The sequence below is a fragment of the Triticum aestivum genome, chromosome 6A, assembly GCF_018294505.1.
Source record: "Triticum aestivum cultivar Chinese Spring chromosome 6A, IWGSC CS RefSeq v2.1, whole genome shotgun sequence".
Lineage (NCBI taxonomy): Eukaryota > Viridiplantae > Streptophyta > Magnoliopsida > Poales > Poaceae > Triticum > Triticum aestivum.
The window spans coordinates 599,125,262-599,144,670 of record NC_057809.1 but is presented as its reverse complement, the minus strand read 5'-3'; the positions used below and the strand labels follow the sequence as shown (position 1 = coordinate 599,144,670).

Here is a 19,409-nt window from a genome sequence, read left to right as displayed (position 1 = left end):
TTTGGTTTCATCGGGCGAATGGTACAAACTACAAAGCCTTTTTCTTGCGTGAACACAACCGTGGCATTCACCCGCGACATATTCTGGTACGCCAAAGCACCCGTGGCGTCCTGATCCAATGGTGAGGGCGATTATATAAATCGATCGAGCCCCTGGACGATCCGTTCTTCTCAAGCTCCTTCCCCGGCCGGACACTACTGTCAACTGTGGTGACTTCTCTCTCGATCCTGCTTGCCAACAACCATGGCAGCCGCCGGGCACCTCATGCTCCTGTCTGTAAAAGTATGAAGCGTTCCTACTCCCACGAGGGGAGCCGTGTGCGTATATATATTGATAGGGCCAAAGGACTTGTCTTGGCGTACAAGGATGAGTACAAGAGTTTGAATACAATAGGAGATATAGAAAGAGGTTGAGATTACAACGATAAGATGATTTGTTCTAACACCCTCCCTTAATCTCAACTATCCTAAATTAAGATTGCTCTTGAACTCATCAAATGATCGTGTTGGTAGTGCCTTGGTGAAACCATCCGCCACTTGATCCTTGGAGGGAATAAACCGTATCTCAAGTTTTTTTGCGGCAACCCTCTCTCGCACAAAGTGAAAATCAATTTCTATGTGCTTTGTCCTTGCATGGAATACTGGGTTTGCAGACAAGTATGTTGCATCCAAATTATCACACCATAAGCATGAGATACGATTATTTTTGACTCCCAACACTTCAAGAAGTAATTCAACCCAAATAACTTCAGCAGTTGCATTAGCCAAGGATTTATACTCAGCCTCTGTGCTTCAACGTGGCACGGTGGCTTGTTTTCTGGCACTCCAAGAAATAAGATTGGAATCAAAGAATATTGCAAAACCTCCAATTGATCTTCTGTCATCACTACATCCTGCCCAGTCAGCATAAGAGAATGCGCTCACAAGAGTGGAATTAGAACTTTTGAAATGAAGTCCTATTCCCATAGTATGCTTTACATATCTTACAATCCTCTTGACGGCTGTCCAATGTGCAGAAGTAGGTGCATGTAGATATTGACAAACCTTGTTGACAGCAAATGAGATATCCGGACGTGTGAGAGTTAAATATTGCAATGCTCCCACGGTACTCCTATACCTTGTACTTTCTTCCTCTTGAAGTGGCTCTCCTTCATATGCTGAAAGTTTTTCTGAAGAAGACAAGGGTGTAGGTACTGGCTTACAATTTTTCATTCCCATACGAGACAGAAGTTCAGTGATGTATTTCTCCTGTTTTAACATAATGCCATCTTGAGTTTTCTTGACTTCAATACCTAGAAAGAAGTGCAAATCACCTAGGTCCTTTAAGACAAACTCTGAACTTAAGTCATGCAGAAGAGCATTAGTGGCATTTTGTGAAGAACTTGCAACTATGATATCATCAACATATATAAGCAAGAAAATAACCACTCCTGCATTGTTATAAATAAACAAGGATGTATCAGCCTTTGAAGCAATGAAGCCAAGAAATTTCAATTGTAAGCTCAGTCTGGAATACCATGCACTAGGTGCTTGTTTCAAGCCATAGAGTGCTTTATCAAGCTTGCAAACAAAATGTGGAAATTTCTTACTTTCATACCCAGGTGGCTGTCTCATGAACACTTCCTCTTCCAGAACACCATGCAAAAATGCATTCTGTACATCTAACTGTCTTAGGCTCCATCCTCTGGAAACAGCAATAGCTAGCACAAGTCTGATAGTTGCAGCTTTCACAATGGGACTAAAGGTGTCCTCATAATCAATGCCATAACGTTGCTTGAAGCCCTTTGCAACCAAACGTGCCTTATACCTGTCAATGGAGCCATCTGCCTTCTTTTTGATTCTGTATACCCATTTGCAATCAATTATATTTTTACCTTTCTGGTTTGGTACAAGATGCCAAGTTTGTTTCTCATTAGTGCAGAATATTCCTCATCCATTGCCTTCTTCCACTTGGGATCATCAAGTGCACTACTCACAGTTGTTGGCTCTCCTGAAATACACAACATGCCATATGGTATAGTTCCATCCGTTCTTATCTTTGGATTTCGTATACCTTTTTGTAGTCTAGTCTTGACTCTTGGAGAAGCCATAGATTGAACCGCAGGTGCACTTGCCACAGCCGATCCGGGAGAATCAGGCGCTGATGCAGAAGAATCTGGCGCAGTCAGCACAGGAGATCATGTGGCCACCGGTGTGGCCGCCGCTCCTGCAGGCACACGGGAAGTAACCGCGCGGCGCGGCACAGCGGATCCGCAGCCCGACAGCGGCTGCATGCTCACGCGGGGCGAGGAAGATGCGGTCCCGCTGCTGTCCCCACCTGTCGACGATGCGGCACCACGGGATTGGCTGGACCGGGAGCCGAAGCCGCTGCTGGTGGGAGCGCGATCCAAGGGGGATTCGATCGCGCGATCCAAGGACTGCGCGCGTGCAGGCGTACCAGGCGCTGCCGGGTCGTCCTCGTTGTCCGTGTCCGGCTCGTCTCCTTCTTCAACATGAAATATAAGATCATTTTGAGCTGGATTTTCGAGATTTTGATCATTTTGAGCTCTGTTTTCTCTAGGGACCTGCACAGGCATAAGAGTAGGAGCAGTACTAGTAGGAATATCATCACATTGGTTAGTACAATCATCGCCCCCACGATCAAAAGTCTGAAGATGCGTAGGAAGAAGAAGAATTTCTTTGCGAAGGAGGGCACCGACATTGAGATGAAGTGATGCAAAAGGGAACACAGACTCATCAAAAACAACATCTCTAGATATGTAGACCCTACGAGTAGGAACATCAAGACATCTAACCCCTTTATGCATAGGGCTATAGCCTAAGAAGACACATCTTTTAGAGCGGAAAGCAAGTTTTCGTGTGTTGTAGGGTCTGAGATTGGGCCAACATGCGCACCCAAAAACACGGAGTGATGTGTAGTTGGGTGTAACACCAAGGAGACGTGTAATAGGTGTGTCAAGTTTGATAACTTTGCTTGGAAGCAAATTGATGAGGTATGTGGCAGTTAAAAAGGCTTCATCCCAGAACTTAAGTGGCATGGATGCATTTGCTAGCAGTGCTAGTCCCATATCAACAATGTGACGATGTTTTCTCTCAGCAGAGCCATTCTGTTGGTGAGCATGAGGACAAGAGACATGATGTGAGATGCCAAGCTTTTGAAAAAAAGAGTTCAACTTCTCATACTCACCACCCCAGTCGGTTTGCATAGCAATGATTTTGGAGTTCAGTTTGCATTCAACAAGGTTTTGAAAATTGATAAAGACTTGGAATACATCGGTTCTTTTTTTCAACAAAATAAATCCAAGTAAATTTACTATGATCATCAATGAAGCTTACATTGTAGGAAAATCTCCCAACTGAAGTAGGGGTTGGTCCCCATACATCTGAGAAGTTGAGTTGTAATGGAGAAGTAGATACACTAATAGAAATAGGGTAAGGCAATTGATGACTTTTAGCTTGTTGACACGGATCACAAATTGACTCAACACTAAGACTAGGCTCATAAGAGAGTTTATTTTTGCTAAGAATATATTTAACTATGACTGAAGATGGATGACCCAAACGACTGTGCCACCTTGATGAAGAAGGCTTGGTGACAATATTTGCTTGTTTATCTGACCATGAAGATGATGATAATATGAGTGGGTAGAGACCTCCCACGCACCGTCCTCTAAGAATTATTCTCCTTGTTGCCAAGTCCTTAACCAAGAAAAAATAAGGATATAATTCTATGAGAACATTGTTATCAAGAGTGAAACGATGAACGGAAACAAGATTTTTGGAAGTTTATGGAACATGCAAGACATCTTTCAAGTGCAAATTTTTCATGGGGTTTTTAACGATTGAACTACCAATATGTGTAATATTCATACCAGAACCGCTTGCCGTGCGAATTTGGTCACCTCCGTTGTACTTCTCCCGCATGGTTAACTTGTCAAGTTCACCCGTGATATGATTTGTTGCTGCACTGTCGGCATACCAATTCGTGTCAACTCCATAGGAGACTGCATGCGCCTCCTTTTCTTCTTGATCATTCTCTTCGTAGCGCCACTAGCAGACGCATGCACCCCCTGGATGATGCTTGAGACATATCTGACACTCTGGGAAGTCATGCTGCTCACGCACCTGCTGTTGTTGCTGTTGCCGAGGGCGTCCTCTGAAGCCGCCGCTGCCATTGGAGGAGAAGGCTAGCGATCACCACGGTCACCGCGGTCACCACTACGGACGCGCCCCCTTCCTCCTCGCCCGCGACAGGATCTGTTGCGGGACGAGCCACGGCCTCTGTAGACTGCATTAGCGGATGTATGAAACCCGCCTGAAGACGAGTCGCCCAACATCTCCATCCTTTGATCAAAGGCATAGATCTGAGCAAAGAGATCATCGGCGGTGATGCTGTTCTTGGCAGCGCCGATCGCCGCCACCATGGAGTCGTAGTCGCGGTCCAATCCTGCAAGTATGTAGTCCACCATCTCCGGATCAGAGACGGGGCGGCCAGCAGCAGCTAGTTCATCCCCGTGGCTCTTCATCTTCGCCATGTATGCTGAACTAGACATAGTGCCTTTCTTGGTGTTGGTGATCGCAATCCTTAGGTTGGTGATCCGAGACTGCGATTGTGAGGCGAAGAGGTTGTTGATTGTTGTCCAGAGCTCGAAGGTGGAGTCCCTCCCGACGACCTGCGCAAGGATCTCAGGAGACATGGAGTTGAGTAGATATGGCAGAATCTGTTGATCTTTGGCGATCCAAGTTCCATACAGAGGATTCGGCTCTTGGGCCGTGGTTTTGTCCGCCTTTGTGACCTCCACCGTCTTGGGCAGAGCGGCGTCGGAGTTGTCCAGAAGCCCAGTAACCTGCGCTCCTCGCAGGGCTGGGAGAACTTGCGTCTTCCAGAGGATGAAATTCCCTCTCGCAAGCTTTTCTGATGGAGGTGAACCAAGGTTCAGGGTGACACCGGCTGAGGAGGCCATGACGGCGATCGCGGGTATGATCTAGAGTTTTGTTTCTGGTTTGTGGCTAGATGTATGAAAGAGGGGCTCTGATGACCATGTAAAAGTATGAAGCGTTCCTACTCCCACGAGGGGAGCCGCGTGCGTATATATATTGATAGGGCCGAAGGACTTGCCTTGGCGTACAAGGATGAGTACAAGAGTTTGAATACAATAGGAGATAAAGGAAGAGGTTGAGATTACAACGATAAGATGATTTGTTCTAACACTGTCCTGCGTGCTCCTCCACGCCCTCCTCGCCGGTCCCGTGGAGGGCCTGGTCCGCATGGCGCTGACGAAGCGGCCGGTGGACGAGGACGGCCCCGTCGTTGCCGGAGAGGACGCCCAGCGCCTCCTCGCGTGGCGGCACGTCCTCGTCTACAATGCCGACGCCGCGCTCACAAAAGGTGCAAAGGGCCACGTCGTGGCGCTGAAGAACCACCTTAACGCGCAGTACTACGGCGAGGTCGGCGTCGGGACGCCGCCGCAGAACTTCACCGTCATCTTCGACACGGGCAGCGCCGACTTCTGGGTGCCCTCCTCCAAGTGCTTCCTCTCGGTGCGTAGTGTTGTTGGCTTGCTCCGATTTGGGATGGGTCTTACACATTTTGGTTATACTTACGATAGTGATTTGGAGAGTGCGTTTTTTTGTGAATCCTTGCTGCAGATTGGATGCTATCTGCACGCGAGCTACAAGGCCAGCAAGTCCGCCACGTACAAGAAGAACGGTTTGTGTCTTGCGCCTTCCTCTTTTATACAGTGAAATAATTATTACATCCTCTTCCTAAATGTAAGACGTTTTTGCAGTATATATGGGAAGCATAATGTATAAATCAAGCATATTCTTGATATCATTAAGAGATAAGGATAACATGATGCTATCCTAACACGTTGCCATGCATGTATTTCCTTCAGTTGGGCATTAGGTAGACGTCTTTTATAGTATTATTAAAGCTCGAGCCAAATCCAAAAAAAAAAAGCTGGAGCCACCAGACCCTAACTCTATTTTCATGAATCTAATTTTCATTTCCCCTCTTGGCAGGAAAAAGGGTCGCACTTCGTTACGGAACCGGTGCAATTTCTGGCTATCTTAGCCAGGACAATGTGCAAGTTGGTGGTGTAGTTGTAAAAAATCAGGTTTATGCCAAGAAGTGCACACTTCTTTATGTTCTCTAACCCTCTATCATGTGCATCCCATTTCAGAGTATACTAATTTTATTATGGTACTCTGTTAGGATTTCATCGAAGCTACCAGGGAACCAAGTATTACTTTCATGTTTAGGAAGTTCGATGGCATTCTCGGTCTTGGATTTAAAGAAATCGCCAGGGACGGTGTTGAACCTGTCTGGTGAGCAAAGCTATTTGTATGAATATCCCAGTTATAGCTTTGTTTGGTAATATATGGTATCAACATTGGATATTAATCAATATTTCATTACTTATATGCTTGCCGTATGCATGGTGTGTTATTAAGATCTAGATATTGCACTGAGGGTTCTCCTAATTTGTTTGATGCCATATTGCAAAAATGTAAAATATCATGGAATTGGCACCCTCAAATGTGAAGCATATGACCATATCCATTATCACTGACATCACAAGAATATTTAAAGGTACAACATGGTTAGCCAACATCTGGTTGGTAGCCCTGTTTTCTCGTTCTGGTTCAAACGGCATGCTGGCGAAGGGCAGGGGGGAGAAATTGTGTTTGGAGGAATTGATCCTAATCATCACAAGGAAGAACATAGTCTCTTTCAGTTAGTTGAGTAGTTTTAACATTCAAGAAGTGGAAACTAATTGTTGAGGAGAAGTTTTGACTCACTTGTTGATTTTTGTTTTGTGTGTCACTTGTTGCAGTTTGATATGGGTGATGTATTGATTGGAGGAAAGTCCACAGGTACCAACTTGCCGAAAAAATAACAATGCCTACTATTGTGATTACTATATTTTTATACAAATAAAAAGTGTTTACAACCATTTTACTTATGCTATCTATGTATTAGGATTATGTACATCTCGCTGTGCAGCTATAGCAGATTCGGGAACTTCGTTGCTTGTTGGTCCCACTGTATGTCTTGGAGCTCTGTTTATCTTTATATACATAAGCAAGGAAAAAGGCTCTACATCATTTGGTCATTGATTGCTATATAAAATTGAATAATCAACATTTCTAGTAAACCAATTTTGACGATCCTTGCCCCAAAATTTTGGCATAAGTTCTACTTTTTGCCATAGAAAATGTGTATTGCTACAAGTAAAGATGCATCCTATGATAGATTTAATTTATAGCTTTTTTATTAAACTTTTGATGACTACACTTGAAGGGTAAGCACTAAAGCAAACTGAAGCATAATGCATATAAACTCCCGAATAAATTTGGAAAATAATAACTTTTACAAAGTAAATATGCACCAATAGGTACATTACATAATGTGAATGTTAGTGAAATAGAGCCCGATAGACCACTTGAATCATAACACATGCAATATAATTATCAATGCTTCATAGTTTCTACTAGGGAGGGTGCATATTCTATTTTTAGTTCAATATTTGTGTGTCTTATACAACCAAATCAACAATGAAATATGCAGGCAATTATTACTCAGATAAATGAAAAGATTGGTGCACCTGGGATTTTCAGCCAAGAGTGCAAGGAAGTTGCTTCTTAGTACGGGCAACGGATCTTAGATCTATTGCTAAATGAGGTTTGCATATTTCCAAAGGCTTCTTTCTTATTTGATTAGTCATATATTGGGATTATAAAATTATTTTGTGTGGGTCTATGATGCAGATCGACCCAAGAAAAATATGTCCTTCTGTTGGTCTATGCACTCATAGTGGAACTCAAGGTGTAAGGTAAGAGTTGTGAACTCGTGAACAACAACAAAGCCTTTAACCTCTCCTACTGTTTACAGGTTCAAAAAACCAAGTTGGGGTAGGCTAGAGTACCGTGCACAACAAGGCAAATCTTAAAATCAACCTAAAAATGATGTAACTGATACATCAAGGAGATGTAACGGAAAATTATTTTATAATATTAAAAGTGTACTTGTGGAAGTAAGAGAGCAATTCATGAGTAATTATAGAGTGCAAGATTTCAAGTTATTTTCTCATCCATTCGACCAATCTTCTTAGATGGTTCGTATTGATTCATTAAAAACAAGTTTCGCCTTCTACATTGGTATAGAGATTCAATGTTTACATGTAAAGTTATTTTTAAATTAGTGGTCACTTCATTGTGAATGATACCATTGGTAGTACAAGGCTATGCAATTTCCAAAAAAGGCAAATTTAATATCAGACGCTTAAATTTTTGTCAAATATATCTTCTATAACCAAGGACGTGTGGTTTTACATTAAGACCAGAAACAACAATGTCAAACAATTCGATGACTACAAGGACTTTTTGTGTTAAAAATATATTTTTGAATGAGTTTTGAAATTATACCCAACTCCTGCGCCACAATTTCCAAATTTTGCAACCTACCAAATTCCATCCAAAATTCCACCAAAAATATTTTGTTATCTAGCACAGAATAAATATAATATCTTGTTGGTAGAAATGTTGGCGTTCATGAAGTTAGTTTTATGCCATTTTACCTTTCACATTGGTTTACTTATGTCTTGATGGTTGACATTGTTTCCTCCTACAACGTAATGGCAGCTTTGGTATTCGGACTGTGGTAGATGATGAAACCGGGAGATCGAGTGATGCCATGTGCCATGTTTGTGAGATGGCTGTTATGTGGGCAAAGAACCAACTTGCATAGGATCAAACATGGGATCTCTCATTGGTATAAGAGATAGAAAACATACCGTATTAATGTACTACCATAACACATTTGAGTTGTACAAACTTTGCTAAATTATCTTACCTTGTAGCTATGTGGCTATATCCCTAGCCCTATGGGAGAATCATCAGTGGACTGCAAAAGACTTGCATCCATGCCTGACGTCGCCTTCTCCATCGGCGGCAAAAAGTTTGCACTCACACCAGAGCAAGTATTGATTTTCTCTATGATTACTACCTTCGTGTTTTTGGTTTGAATTTGATTCAGAATAGCTACCAAGTCCACCACTTTATTAAGTGCCATTATATTGAAGATTTTAGATGTTCTTTTTTCCCACTACCTTTTTGATACTTTACTCCTAGGTCCATAATGTTGGTTTTCTCCTTAATTTTCTTAGGCCACCTATTTACTCTAGAAATTTCATTAGGTATTTGTAGTATTGTATGCTTCGTGCCCCCCCCCCCCCCTCTTTCTATAAATGTATATTTGGTCAAAGGAATGGTATGACACAAGGTTTAGTACTGTACACATAGTTAAAACTTTGGTTATTTAGTGCAACCGGAGGCGGTACAACTGGAAGGAAACAAAATATAGAGATCATAGTGGAACTAAATGAGGGCAAAGTATGCATATTAGATTCCTTGCTTCTGGGAATAATTATAAGTGCTTGAAGAAAATCGATCTCATGCATTCAGATTTATATATTTCTTGCACTCTCCTTCTATTATAGTAAACTAATATGGCTCCACACTATTTACATTGTTTAGTACATCCTGAAGATTGGCGAGGGAGATGCTACTAAGTGCATAAGTGGATTCGTAGCTATGGACATTCCTCCTCCCCGTGGTCCTATCTGGTAAAATTATGCATGTCTTATGTTCTCATAGCTTTTTCCTATATATAGATAAGATCGATGTTAATCCTTTTCAAGTGTAGAACTTAAGTTTCATCATACAATTGTGTTAGTTTTGTTGGATAATGGAACCTTTCATTACTACATCATATATTAGAAAGTCGCCAAACAATGATCTCACTCGAAAGTGGGAAAGAAGCCAACAATACTAGCCAACATAAGTAGAGTGTACTATGACATCCAAGATTACTCTCAATACTAGGAAGCCTAACATTGACACTCCATGCAAACCGAGACATAAACTTGTTGGTAATACACTCGATGTTCTTAGTGACAAGCTCCATCAGCCCAGCGTTGCACCTTCTGTAGCAACACCCATGACCACAACTAACTGCTATGCGTGTACCAAGAATTATTCCGATAAAATGACATTCTCATCCACCTAAACATGATGTAGCTCATCTAGGGAAATCTGATTATCAACATGATGTCGTGGGACTCGTGGAACTTGCGCCTCTCAACTCTGACAAACATTCAAACTTTTAGGAATTTATGAGACTTATTTGATTATATCTAGTCTTTTGTTTTGTTACAAACATTCCAAATACTGGGACTCGTGGAACTTGCGCCTCTCAACTCTAACAACCAGAACTTTTTATGGCAGGATCTTGGGTGATATATTCATGGGAGCCTATCACACTATCTTTGACTATGGTAAAATGAAGGTTGGCTTCGCGAAGGCGGCATAGATAACCGGATGAGCTGCAGAGGATCTGGCTTTTCAGGCCAATTTCATGCTCATAGATGCTTCATAAGGCATGTGTGGTCTGAGATTAATAAGTGTGTATATTTTGATTTGGCCAAGATATAGTAATGATTCCATATAGACATGGTTACTATTAACTGTCCCAACAAGGTGTGCATGCCTCCGGTATTACTACTCTTACTAAGGTGGATTTTAAACTGAAAACTGAGGCAACATGAACTTGCATCACAAATAAAACTCAAATGCGAGACCACCCCTATGCACTTGGGTCGGCGCCCCTGGTTGTCGTTAGGCCGACGCTACCCTACTGCTCAGGTTGCCGCCCCATCTTGCCTACGCCGCCAGGCACCCTGGAGCCAGTCATTGTTGCCCTACATCTCGATCTTCCGCCACCGAGAGGGTGGATGCAGAGAGAGGGGGAGGGAAGGACCTACCTAGGTTGTCGCATGTCATTGGCTTAGTTCCGGTCACGGCCGCCCGCATGTTGATCTCCCACTACTGTTGCCACATGTCAGTGAGAGAAAAAAGAGATGGGTAGGTAACAAGCCAGAAGAACACACTGTGTGAGGCTATCATGCAGAACGGAGAGTGGCTACTCTCATCCGACACTCTTTGGCGTACAGGCACAACCACTATTTTGGGGAATATTCTATGAATATTGGATTTCCCTATCTCTTTCCATTCCTAAGCTAACACGTGGTAACCACCCAAAAACTAGGACTTCAAGATAAATCTGATGTCGGATTTTTAGGGCTAAAAATTTGATGCCCTTAGGTAGGTCGGATCCCGATCGAACGCATGTAAATTAATCATTGCATCATGGCAAGTTTTATGTTGATTTTTAATGCTACATGACAATTTTCACTGTAGAACATGGCAAATCATGTACACAAAGCATGGTAATTTATCTGTTTTCGTATGTCAAATCTGATCGTCCGATTTTTAGTGGCTATACCTGTCCCAAGGACAACCCATGAACCAAATGCACCCTAGTTCACGGGCCCTTTCCCTGTAGGTGAGCGTACATGAACAGGTCACACTGGGATACTCTCGCCGTTTATTTTCTGCGGGGAAGAAAAAAAGCATTCGACAAAAAATGTGTTGGAATGGAGATGAAAGGTATCGATCCCATTGCCTCTATACATGCATTGAAAAGCGCTCTTTCTTAGCTTCTGGTTGGAAGTTATAATAGCTGCTAAAAATCATCTCACGGCGCGGTTTGTGAGCGGCACACGTGGTAGACAATCCAAATTTGATGGGGGAAAAAAGACTCCACTTTCTTCAATATGAAAATGGGTTGTGTCCTGTGTGGCCCATGTAACTAAAATAATTACTGAAATATAGTGCCGATCGATTCTAGTCAAGGATGAAATCTTTTCAGCCAAAAAAATCAAAAGAAAAATATTTTCAGCTCTTTTTTGAACCAATCAGACTTTATTCCTTAAATAATAGCCAAATCATTTACAATGAGTGAGAAATAAAATTGCAGAGGTGCCTTGGCTTTCCTCGCCTAACTAGTCGGCCAAAGGTCCAACACCGGTTTCGTGCTACGAGCCAGATGAAGAAACAACATTGCAGAGGTGCCTTGGCTTTCCATGTGAATTCCGCCATTGGCGCGCCCTCCCGTCCCCAGAACGATGCCTCGTACGCAGGTTTATATTAGTAACCAGTTAATTCTCCAGCGCCCTACCAACATGTAACGTCGCCTATGCAGTGGCGGAGTTTGCTAAAAGAATCTCTCTTTTTTTTGAATTGTTTGGATTGCTTACCACATGTTTCATGTGGTAGAGTTTGCTAAAAGAATCTAATCCAAGCCCATCTAATGAAATCTTTCTCAACTTGGGGGGCCAATGCCCCCCCCCCCCCCCCCCCCCCCCCCCCCCCCCCAATCGAAGGCTCTTTCACAACCTGAACCCAACATTTCTAAACTGGCTCTGCCGCTGCATACTCTGGTGTTCAAGCAAAATATGAGAGGAAAATAAAACCTCTTGAGTAACCATTATGTATGAATGGACAATTACAACTATGTACTGACCAGGGTGTGTAGGCCTAGCTCTAGGGCGTGCGCATGAGGCAAATCTCCCATCGATTTTGTAGCTAATATTTACAAGGCAGGAATAGGATCGATCTTCTACCTAGCTAGCTCCTGCATGCATGCTTGAGGCAAGCGTGAAACCTGAGCATTAAGCAAGGGGCCCGCTGACACGTAACGCGGAGCCCTTTTGAAAGGATTGCACTGTGAAATAGAAACAACGTACTGTCTCTGGAATGCCATGTTCCTTCCGGCTGTAATCTGCTTGCTGCTCTCGCCGTATCATGACACGCTCCATTTGGAGATAGACAGATAGATAACGGAGGAATTTATCCTTGATTACTGATCCAGCGATAGCATGCAGTTGGAGTACCTCCGTAAAGCACTGGCAGCAACACATGCAGCATGAATTCCATATCTGCTACGGACCGAGACATGGTTTCGCACCGCATGCAACAATACCACCCGTCCGTTTCTCTTATTATTCCCCTTGAACCATTATTATCTTTATGTTCAGCCATACATTTACCATCCATTTGGCCATCATAACCTGGTTGTTCAATACTAGCAAAGCAACATGTCGTTCTCATAGGAAACCCCTTTTAGGCAGTGTGCAAACGAAAGTATTGTGCTGAGCCATGGAGCAGGCCGCACCTATGCTCAGCACCACACATCTCAAGGGAACCTTTTACGGGGATCAGTGTCTGGTGCGTATAGCAAATAATGGCGGGAACCATCATCAGTAAATTAGATGGACTAGGTGCACTAATAAACATACAGTAGGCTAACAACATAGGAAATAAATTAATTCCCTTCCCTCGGGTAGCGCGAACACTGTATTCATGCAACTTCACTGTTCACACTTCTTTATTACGAGTTCCTGCTATAGGCTTTCACTGCTGGATCATGAGGAGGGCCAGGTTCAATCAAGGTTTCCAGTCCAGAAAATGGTACATTTGTTTCGAAATGGAAAACCAACTGCTTGTCCACAGTATAGGCTACAAAAAATCCCCTCGTCGGTGCATTGGCTGGTTATCTCCGGTGCACTCAGATCAGTCTATTTTTACATTCCCCTACACCTTGTGCTTTTTGGCTGACCAACTACATAGCTAGAGGTTTCTATTTTGTTTTAAATGGTACAGGTTAGCACACACAAAAAATTGTGCGCTGACTATTTGTATAGAGTTAATTACATCCACACAATCTTGAAAACCCCACAAAAGTGATACACTAACTTTGGGTTGGGTAAAAAATCCATACAAAACGGTGTGAATCAACACACGAGCTGACACTGTTGTTGTTACTTTACAAAAATTTGCCGGAAGCTAATGAAATTTCTGACTTAGGTCCTAGCCAAAAATCCCCAAATTTAGTGCCGTGTTCATCACAGCACATCGCAGCAAGGAGCGTCTACGCAGCTGGAGCATGGCCGAGCGCACCCGCCGGCAGCAGTGCACTGTCATGCGATGCAGCCGCCACTGAATGGCGATGCCACAACGAGGACGTGCAGCAGCAAAAAGAAGAAGCGGCAGCCAGGGGGGGGGGGGGGGGGGGTAAGCCACGTAATCAACTACGGGAGTCAACAGGCTGTGAAGACTCATTTCCAGCAGCAACTACATGAGAGCAAGGTCAAGAGCACAGTAGCGGACACATTTAGAGGCACTGGTGATCGTCGTTGTTAAGGCTGTGGAGACTGTCTGAGTACTACGAGTGCCACATGGTTATGGCTCCCGCCGGCGGCGGCAAGTGCATCGTCATCTTCCCCTGCCCTGGTCGCGACGCCTTCATAGCTTCGTGTGAGCCGTGGAATCTGACCTATTGGTCGTCATTGTCGGTGTCGTCGCCAAGGAAGCCTGCTCGGCTACCCTATGATTATGGCGAACATGTCGACCATGGATGTGGTGTTGTACGTGCATGCCTCCGTCTGCTTCCTGGCATGCGCGAACACCTCGCTGGTGTCGGCTGATGCCTCACTGCCCGCGCACGACATGGTGTGCGGCGTCCACCCTTGCCAACATCTTTGAGGTAGCCAGAGGAGCCCCACGCGTGGAGGGTGCAGCAGCAGAGGAAGAGGAGACTGACGACGGATGTGTTAGTCTAGCTGACCCTTTACTTGTGCCCCTCCACCATGTCGCCCCACGTAGCGGCAACAGTATGCGTGGCCATACAAGGCAGTGGCCTGAAGATTTGCACGTATCGGCTGCATGCCACACACAGGTGATCTAAACATCTGTGTCGTACACCTCACTGGCGAAGCAGGACCTCCCAGTCTCAAACCCACTTCTCATGGTACCCATTGGTCACCACCACCCTGAACTAGAGTGGCCCCGATGGCACCTGGCTCATGTCGCACGACACCGAGTGCCTTGGCAACGTGCCTGCCATAGTGCCCACTGCCTCGGTTTCTTGTTGTTGCTGCTGCTGCTGGACGGACTTCTTCACACCCCACTTGCTTCCATTGCTGCTCACCGACGGTTGCCGCGTGTGTGGCTTGACAGCCCCTGCCGTCGCGGTGCCGTCGAAGGGCTCCTCCGCGACGGGCAGGCCGTGCAGCATGACCCTTCGTGGCTGCCTCTTCTTCTTTCTGCTGCTGCTGCTTGTGGGTGTGCTTGACCGCTGCTGGGCTCCAGGCGCAGCTGCCCTCTGTCGCGACCAACGCAGCAGTAGATTTGCGAATTTTAAGGCTAGGACCTTTGTTGTACAAATTCAATTATCTTCAGGGTTCTTTTTTTAAATAAACACTGACACTTGTCAGCCTGTGGGTTTATTTAGACAGTTTTTTATGGATTATTTTTGCGGGGTAGTTTTTTATGGATTTGTTACCCAAACCTGAGTTAGTGTAGCATTTTTCACTAGTTTTCAAGATTATATATGATTCTGTTATCTCCGAGCCAGTTTATGTATCATGGGTGTAATTAACTCATTTGTATATATCTTTGGCCACTATTAAAGATGAAGAAATTATGTGTCAGATGTCAGATAAAGTTAAAAAAAGTTAATTGTAATACAAAAAAACTGTAGATTCAGATGTGCATAATAAACATTTTCGGAGACCGGAGGGTTTTGAGTCATGCATCAGCATGTCACAAAAATACATCATATGGATGCGAACTGTGTAAAAATATGAAGTTTGACTGTCCTTCTATAATTTTGAATGACCCTTTGACCCCTGTTGCATGGATTTTTTGTACAACATGCAAATATCAACATTATTTTCTGAAATTGTTTGTAAGGGTACAAAACATCCAAATCTAGTGCGAGTGTAATACGAAAGGGACCTGCAGATGCGGCTCGGTTCGTACCGTCTCCACCCTTAGTAACGGGCAGGAATATAATTGATCTCGTACCTAGCTAGCTCCTGCATGCATGAGCAAGCGAGAAACCTGACGCTGGTGATGTTCATGCACACCTGGAGCTCAACCGGCCGAGGACATAGCTAGTGCGAGTGTAATACAAAAGGGGCCTGTAGATGCGTACGAGATATGAAAGAGACAGAGGAGAACATCTTGAACTGGTTCGAAAAACTTGTATTACCAACCAGTTAATCCTCCCGCGCACTCGTAATAAAGAGAAACAAAAACAAGGACGAGAGATTAGCAAAGAGGAGGCGGTCAAACTTTTGCTCCATGACACATACAGACGGATGACACACAACTGGGTGTGGGTATACAGATGGAGAGAGCGAACTATCGAGGAGGAGGGTTGTTGGAGAGGAAAAGAACTATCGGATGAGAAGAAGATGAATTTCAAGGATGAGGTATTTAAATAGGTGGGCAGTTAACCTAGTGCATTGCATGATGGACCATCTGCCACAAGGGGAGGCTTATCGATTTAGAATATAACACAAAAAACATTTATGGAGAGTAAAACACACTATTACTGTAGTCTAGAAACACAAAATCTTTTGTGTTGTTCTGTGTGTGGGGGGGTGGGGGTGGGGGGGGGGGGGCAGGTGCCCCCCTCCCACTAAGTTTGACCAATGCTCATATTTTTTATGGAAGATTATCACCTATGCAGACATATCCGTCTAAGTTTTGGTGTGTCGACTAGTGCAATGCAGACATATCCGTCCGAGTTTTGGTGTGTTGACTAGTACAACAAGACTCTCCCATGCACCACTCTCACGTCTCACAATTCAATTTTGTTCTCAGTCCATCGGATACAATATTGATTACAACGACTTTTATAGGTATACACATACATGAGCGCACTAATTAAACACCCTTCCTCACTCCTCATATGAATTTTACTCTCTAATGTTTTGCTCTAACATCCGCTTTGTCCTGCTTCTCAAATAAATAAATCATGTTTATGTCTGACAGGTTTGTCTATGGAAGTGAACTACCCTACAATAGCATCAAACACGACGATCTTCTCGGTAACATGCTTAATAAAATGTGCATCCGTCAACTCGTACGAAAGAGTGAAGTCAGTATTCATATAACAGACACATGAAGAAAGAAGGCAATGGTTCAACAACAGAAAACTAACTACAAGAAATTCAGTTACTGGTAAGTCTGCCATATATCACCAGCTTCCTCGTTTTCTTGCCTTGATGGACTTCCTCATTTACTCCCTATGGTCATCTTCTTTAGTTATAACTTTTCACGCACTTTTGTTGTACCTAGAGACCGTGCCTTTATCCTTCCTCATTGAACCATCTTTTTACTATTATTAGGCTTCGCCATGACCCGTTGCACGGTAAGCTACATCTAAATGAACCGAAAACTTCACCTTGACGTACAATTACACCAAAAAATGGGGTTAATCTAAGCACTTAGTAAACTATAACTTGACTACAATTACATACGGAAAATATGGTTTATCTACATCGAAGTGAACAGTAACAGCATCTATACATACAAACTTCCATGTTGTAGTCAAGTTACATCCGGGTGATCTTTTGCCTCTGTTTCAAAAAAAAAAGTTACATCCGGGTGAGATAGTGAACAACATCATAATGTATCAATTTCATCCAAAAATGTGCTCGAGTTACGTCTAACAATTGTACATCTGAATGAGCTGATCCTCAAACCTAAAGTCAATTGATGCTAGAATGGTTTGAACCTAGTGCCCAGCAATCTCACCAAAGAACGACAGCCATACTGCTGAGGAATTAATCAAGTCGTTCCTTTGCTGCTCCATTAGCTTTGCAAAATCCCCAACGTGTAGCATATTTGTTGATTGTGTGCAACCCAATGCAGATGGCAGCTGATTTTCCACACCTCCGTTGTCCTGCGTACGTGTCCTCTATTGGCCAACAACAAATAACCATTGGAATAAGCATGCATATTCATTAACTGAAAACAATGAACAGGTTGTAAAACACTGAAGGTACAAACAGAAACTGCGCGCGGTGGTCAAAAAATAGAGCACCTATGCATAATAAACATTGAGAAATTATAACTGCAGAATGCATCAGCAAGTGCAGTGGCATGTATAAACCATAATGGGACAGAATTACTTCCAAGCATTAACAAAACTACATCAGTGGTCGACATTGCTGCATCCACCAAACCAAATTGAACCACTTGGCTTACTCAGACTGTTAAGGAGGACAGCGGGGAGAAGATCGTATGGAAAAGAGGCAGCCGCGCCTGTCGTTGTTGGACACGTGGCGTCAGGGAATCATCAACTCACGCGGCCGTGGCTGACAGGTTAGAATCCCGAGTATTGAGCGCCCGTTCACATCCTCCGTATGTATGCAGCACCACCGATCCGTATCCGTTCCTCTCTCGAGCGGATAGTTTTTTCTTTGCGGAGACGAGAGGGAGCATAGCGCCCGCCGCCGTTGCTCACCTCAGCACATCCCTGTGCGGGAGAAAGGAGCGGCAAGGTTTGGGTTTCACGGTGCTGCCCCCTTTTTATAGCCCTTACGTGAAATGACGAAGATGCCCCAGTGGGGGCAAGGAAATTACGTTCAGTTGCAATTGGAAGTTTATTACTCCAACCTCTCGGGACTCGTATAAGAGCTTGGGCTCTAGCCCTAAAGCAAAACATAATCCTTTTGATAGAATCTTGCTTTTACTGCCTTTTGATCCGACATGCCAAAGAATCGAGTTCTTTCTGAGTGATACTATAAATTCAGCAGGTCGGTGTTTTTCTGTGTGTCGGTAAGCTGAGTGCAGTAGCATCAAGGTGATAGTAGGAGGCCTAGTCTTAACTCTCTACTAGATCGTTTTTCTTTCCTCTCTCCCAAGGCGACTTGGGAAAGCCTTCCTCCCCTCAATCTCCGCAAAGGAGCCCGTGGATTCGCCTCCCCTCTGCTTGCCGCTCCGGGGCCGGTGGCAGGGAGGAGAATCCTAGTGTCTCCGATTCTTACACTGGACAATTTAAATTCAACTTTTTTTGAACCATTGTTCTATGATGATTTTCATTAATTATAAGTTAAATATTTACAGCAAATTACAGGTTGAAGTGAACTTCTTCTTTTTTGTGGACGGGAAAAACACCAAAAGAAAAAGGAGTTTTGGATTGTTCTTAGTTCTCCCTCATTTCTGATTTATTGGGCTCATCTTGCAAATCACATCAATCAAGAAAGATATATTTAAATGACAGATAGCACATCAGTGCTACATGCATGACCCTCTCACTCGTTCATTCATGGGTTGAGTGCAGTAACTTCGACACAGACGGGGTCACGAGGCTCGATATTGGCTGATGGGTTATGATGTGATGAGATTGCAATTGGGCTTGCTTCCCTTTTCATTGAAATTCTCTCAAGGGGATATTTTCTAGGATAGACTAGGGGGGGGGGGGGGGGCTCGAAGCTCCGCCATTGATTTACTAGCTCTTTCCTATGGAGGATTGGAGACCGGGTAAGAATCAGAAATCATGGCAATGCATGTCAAGAGGCCGAGAAAAAGTTTGTTGCCAATTTTGGCATAATGTGAGATAAAGATGCTTTTTCTCCCTCCTTAGTTTGCGTCAGAGAGAATCAAAAACCCCAGTTGTACGAGTACCAAACAAGCCAAAACTACACCGTG

At 43.8% G+C, this 19,409-nt stretch overlaps 1 protein-coding gene and 1 pseudogene across 1 annotated transcript; both read left to right on the top strand.

Moving 5' to 3' along the window:
- The first annotated feature begins 5,198 nt into the window (after positions 1-5,198).
- LOC123129785 (aspartic proteinase oryzasin-1-like) lies at positions 5,199-8,781 on the top strand (annotated as a pseudogene).
- A 70-nt stretch (positions 8,782-8,851) lies between these two features.
- LOC123131256 (aspartic proteinase oryzasin-1-like) lies at positions 8,852-10,499 on the top strand. The gene is made up of 3 exons (XM_044550975.1): positions 8,852-8,983; positions 9,540-9,628; positions 10,290-10,499. The coding sequence occupies exons 1-3, from the start codon at positions 8,888-8,890 to the stop codon at positions 10,372-10,374; spliced, it is 270 nt and encodes an 89-aa protein (XP_044406910.1). The 5' UTR covers positions 8,852-8,887; the 3' UTR covers positions 10,375-10,499.
- The last annotated feature ends 8,910 nt before the right edge of the window (positions 10,500-19,409 follow it).

Excerpts from the sequence above, each read along its gene's own strand:
- LOC123131256 (XM_044550975.1), top strand. The coding sequence starts at position 8,888 with ATGGGAGAATCATCAGTGGACTGCAAAAGACTTGCATCCATGCCTGAC. Across the intron at positions 8,984-9,539 it reads TTGCACTCACACCAGAGCAA|TACATCCTGAAGATTGGCGA; the intron begins GTATTGATTTTC and ends TACATTGTTTAG. Across the intron at positions 9,629-10,289 it reads CCTCCCCGTGGTCCTATCTG|GATCTTGGGTGATATATTCA; the intron begins GTAAAATTATGC and ends TTTTTATGGCAG.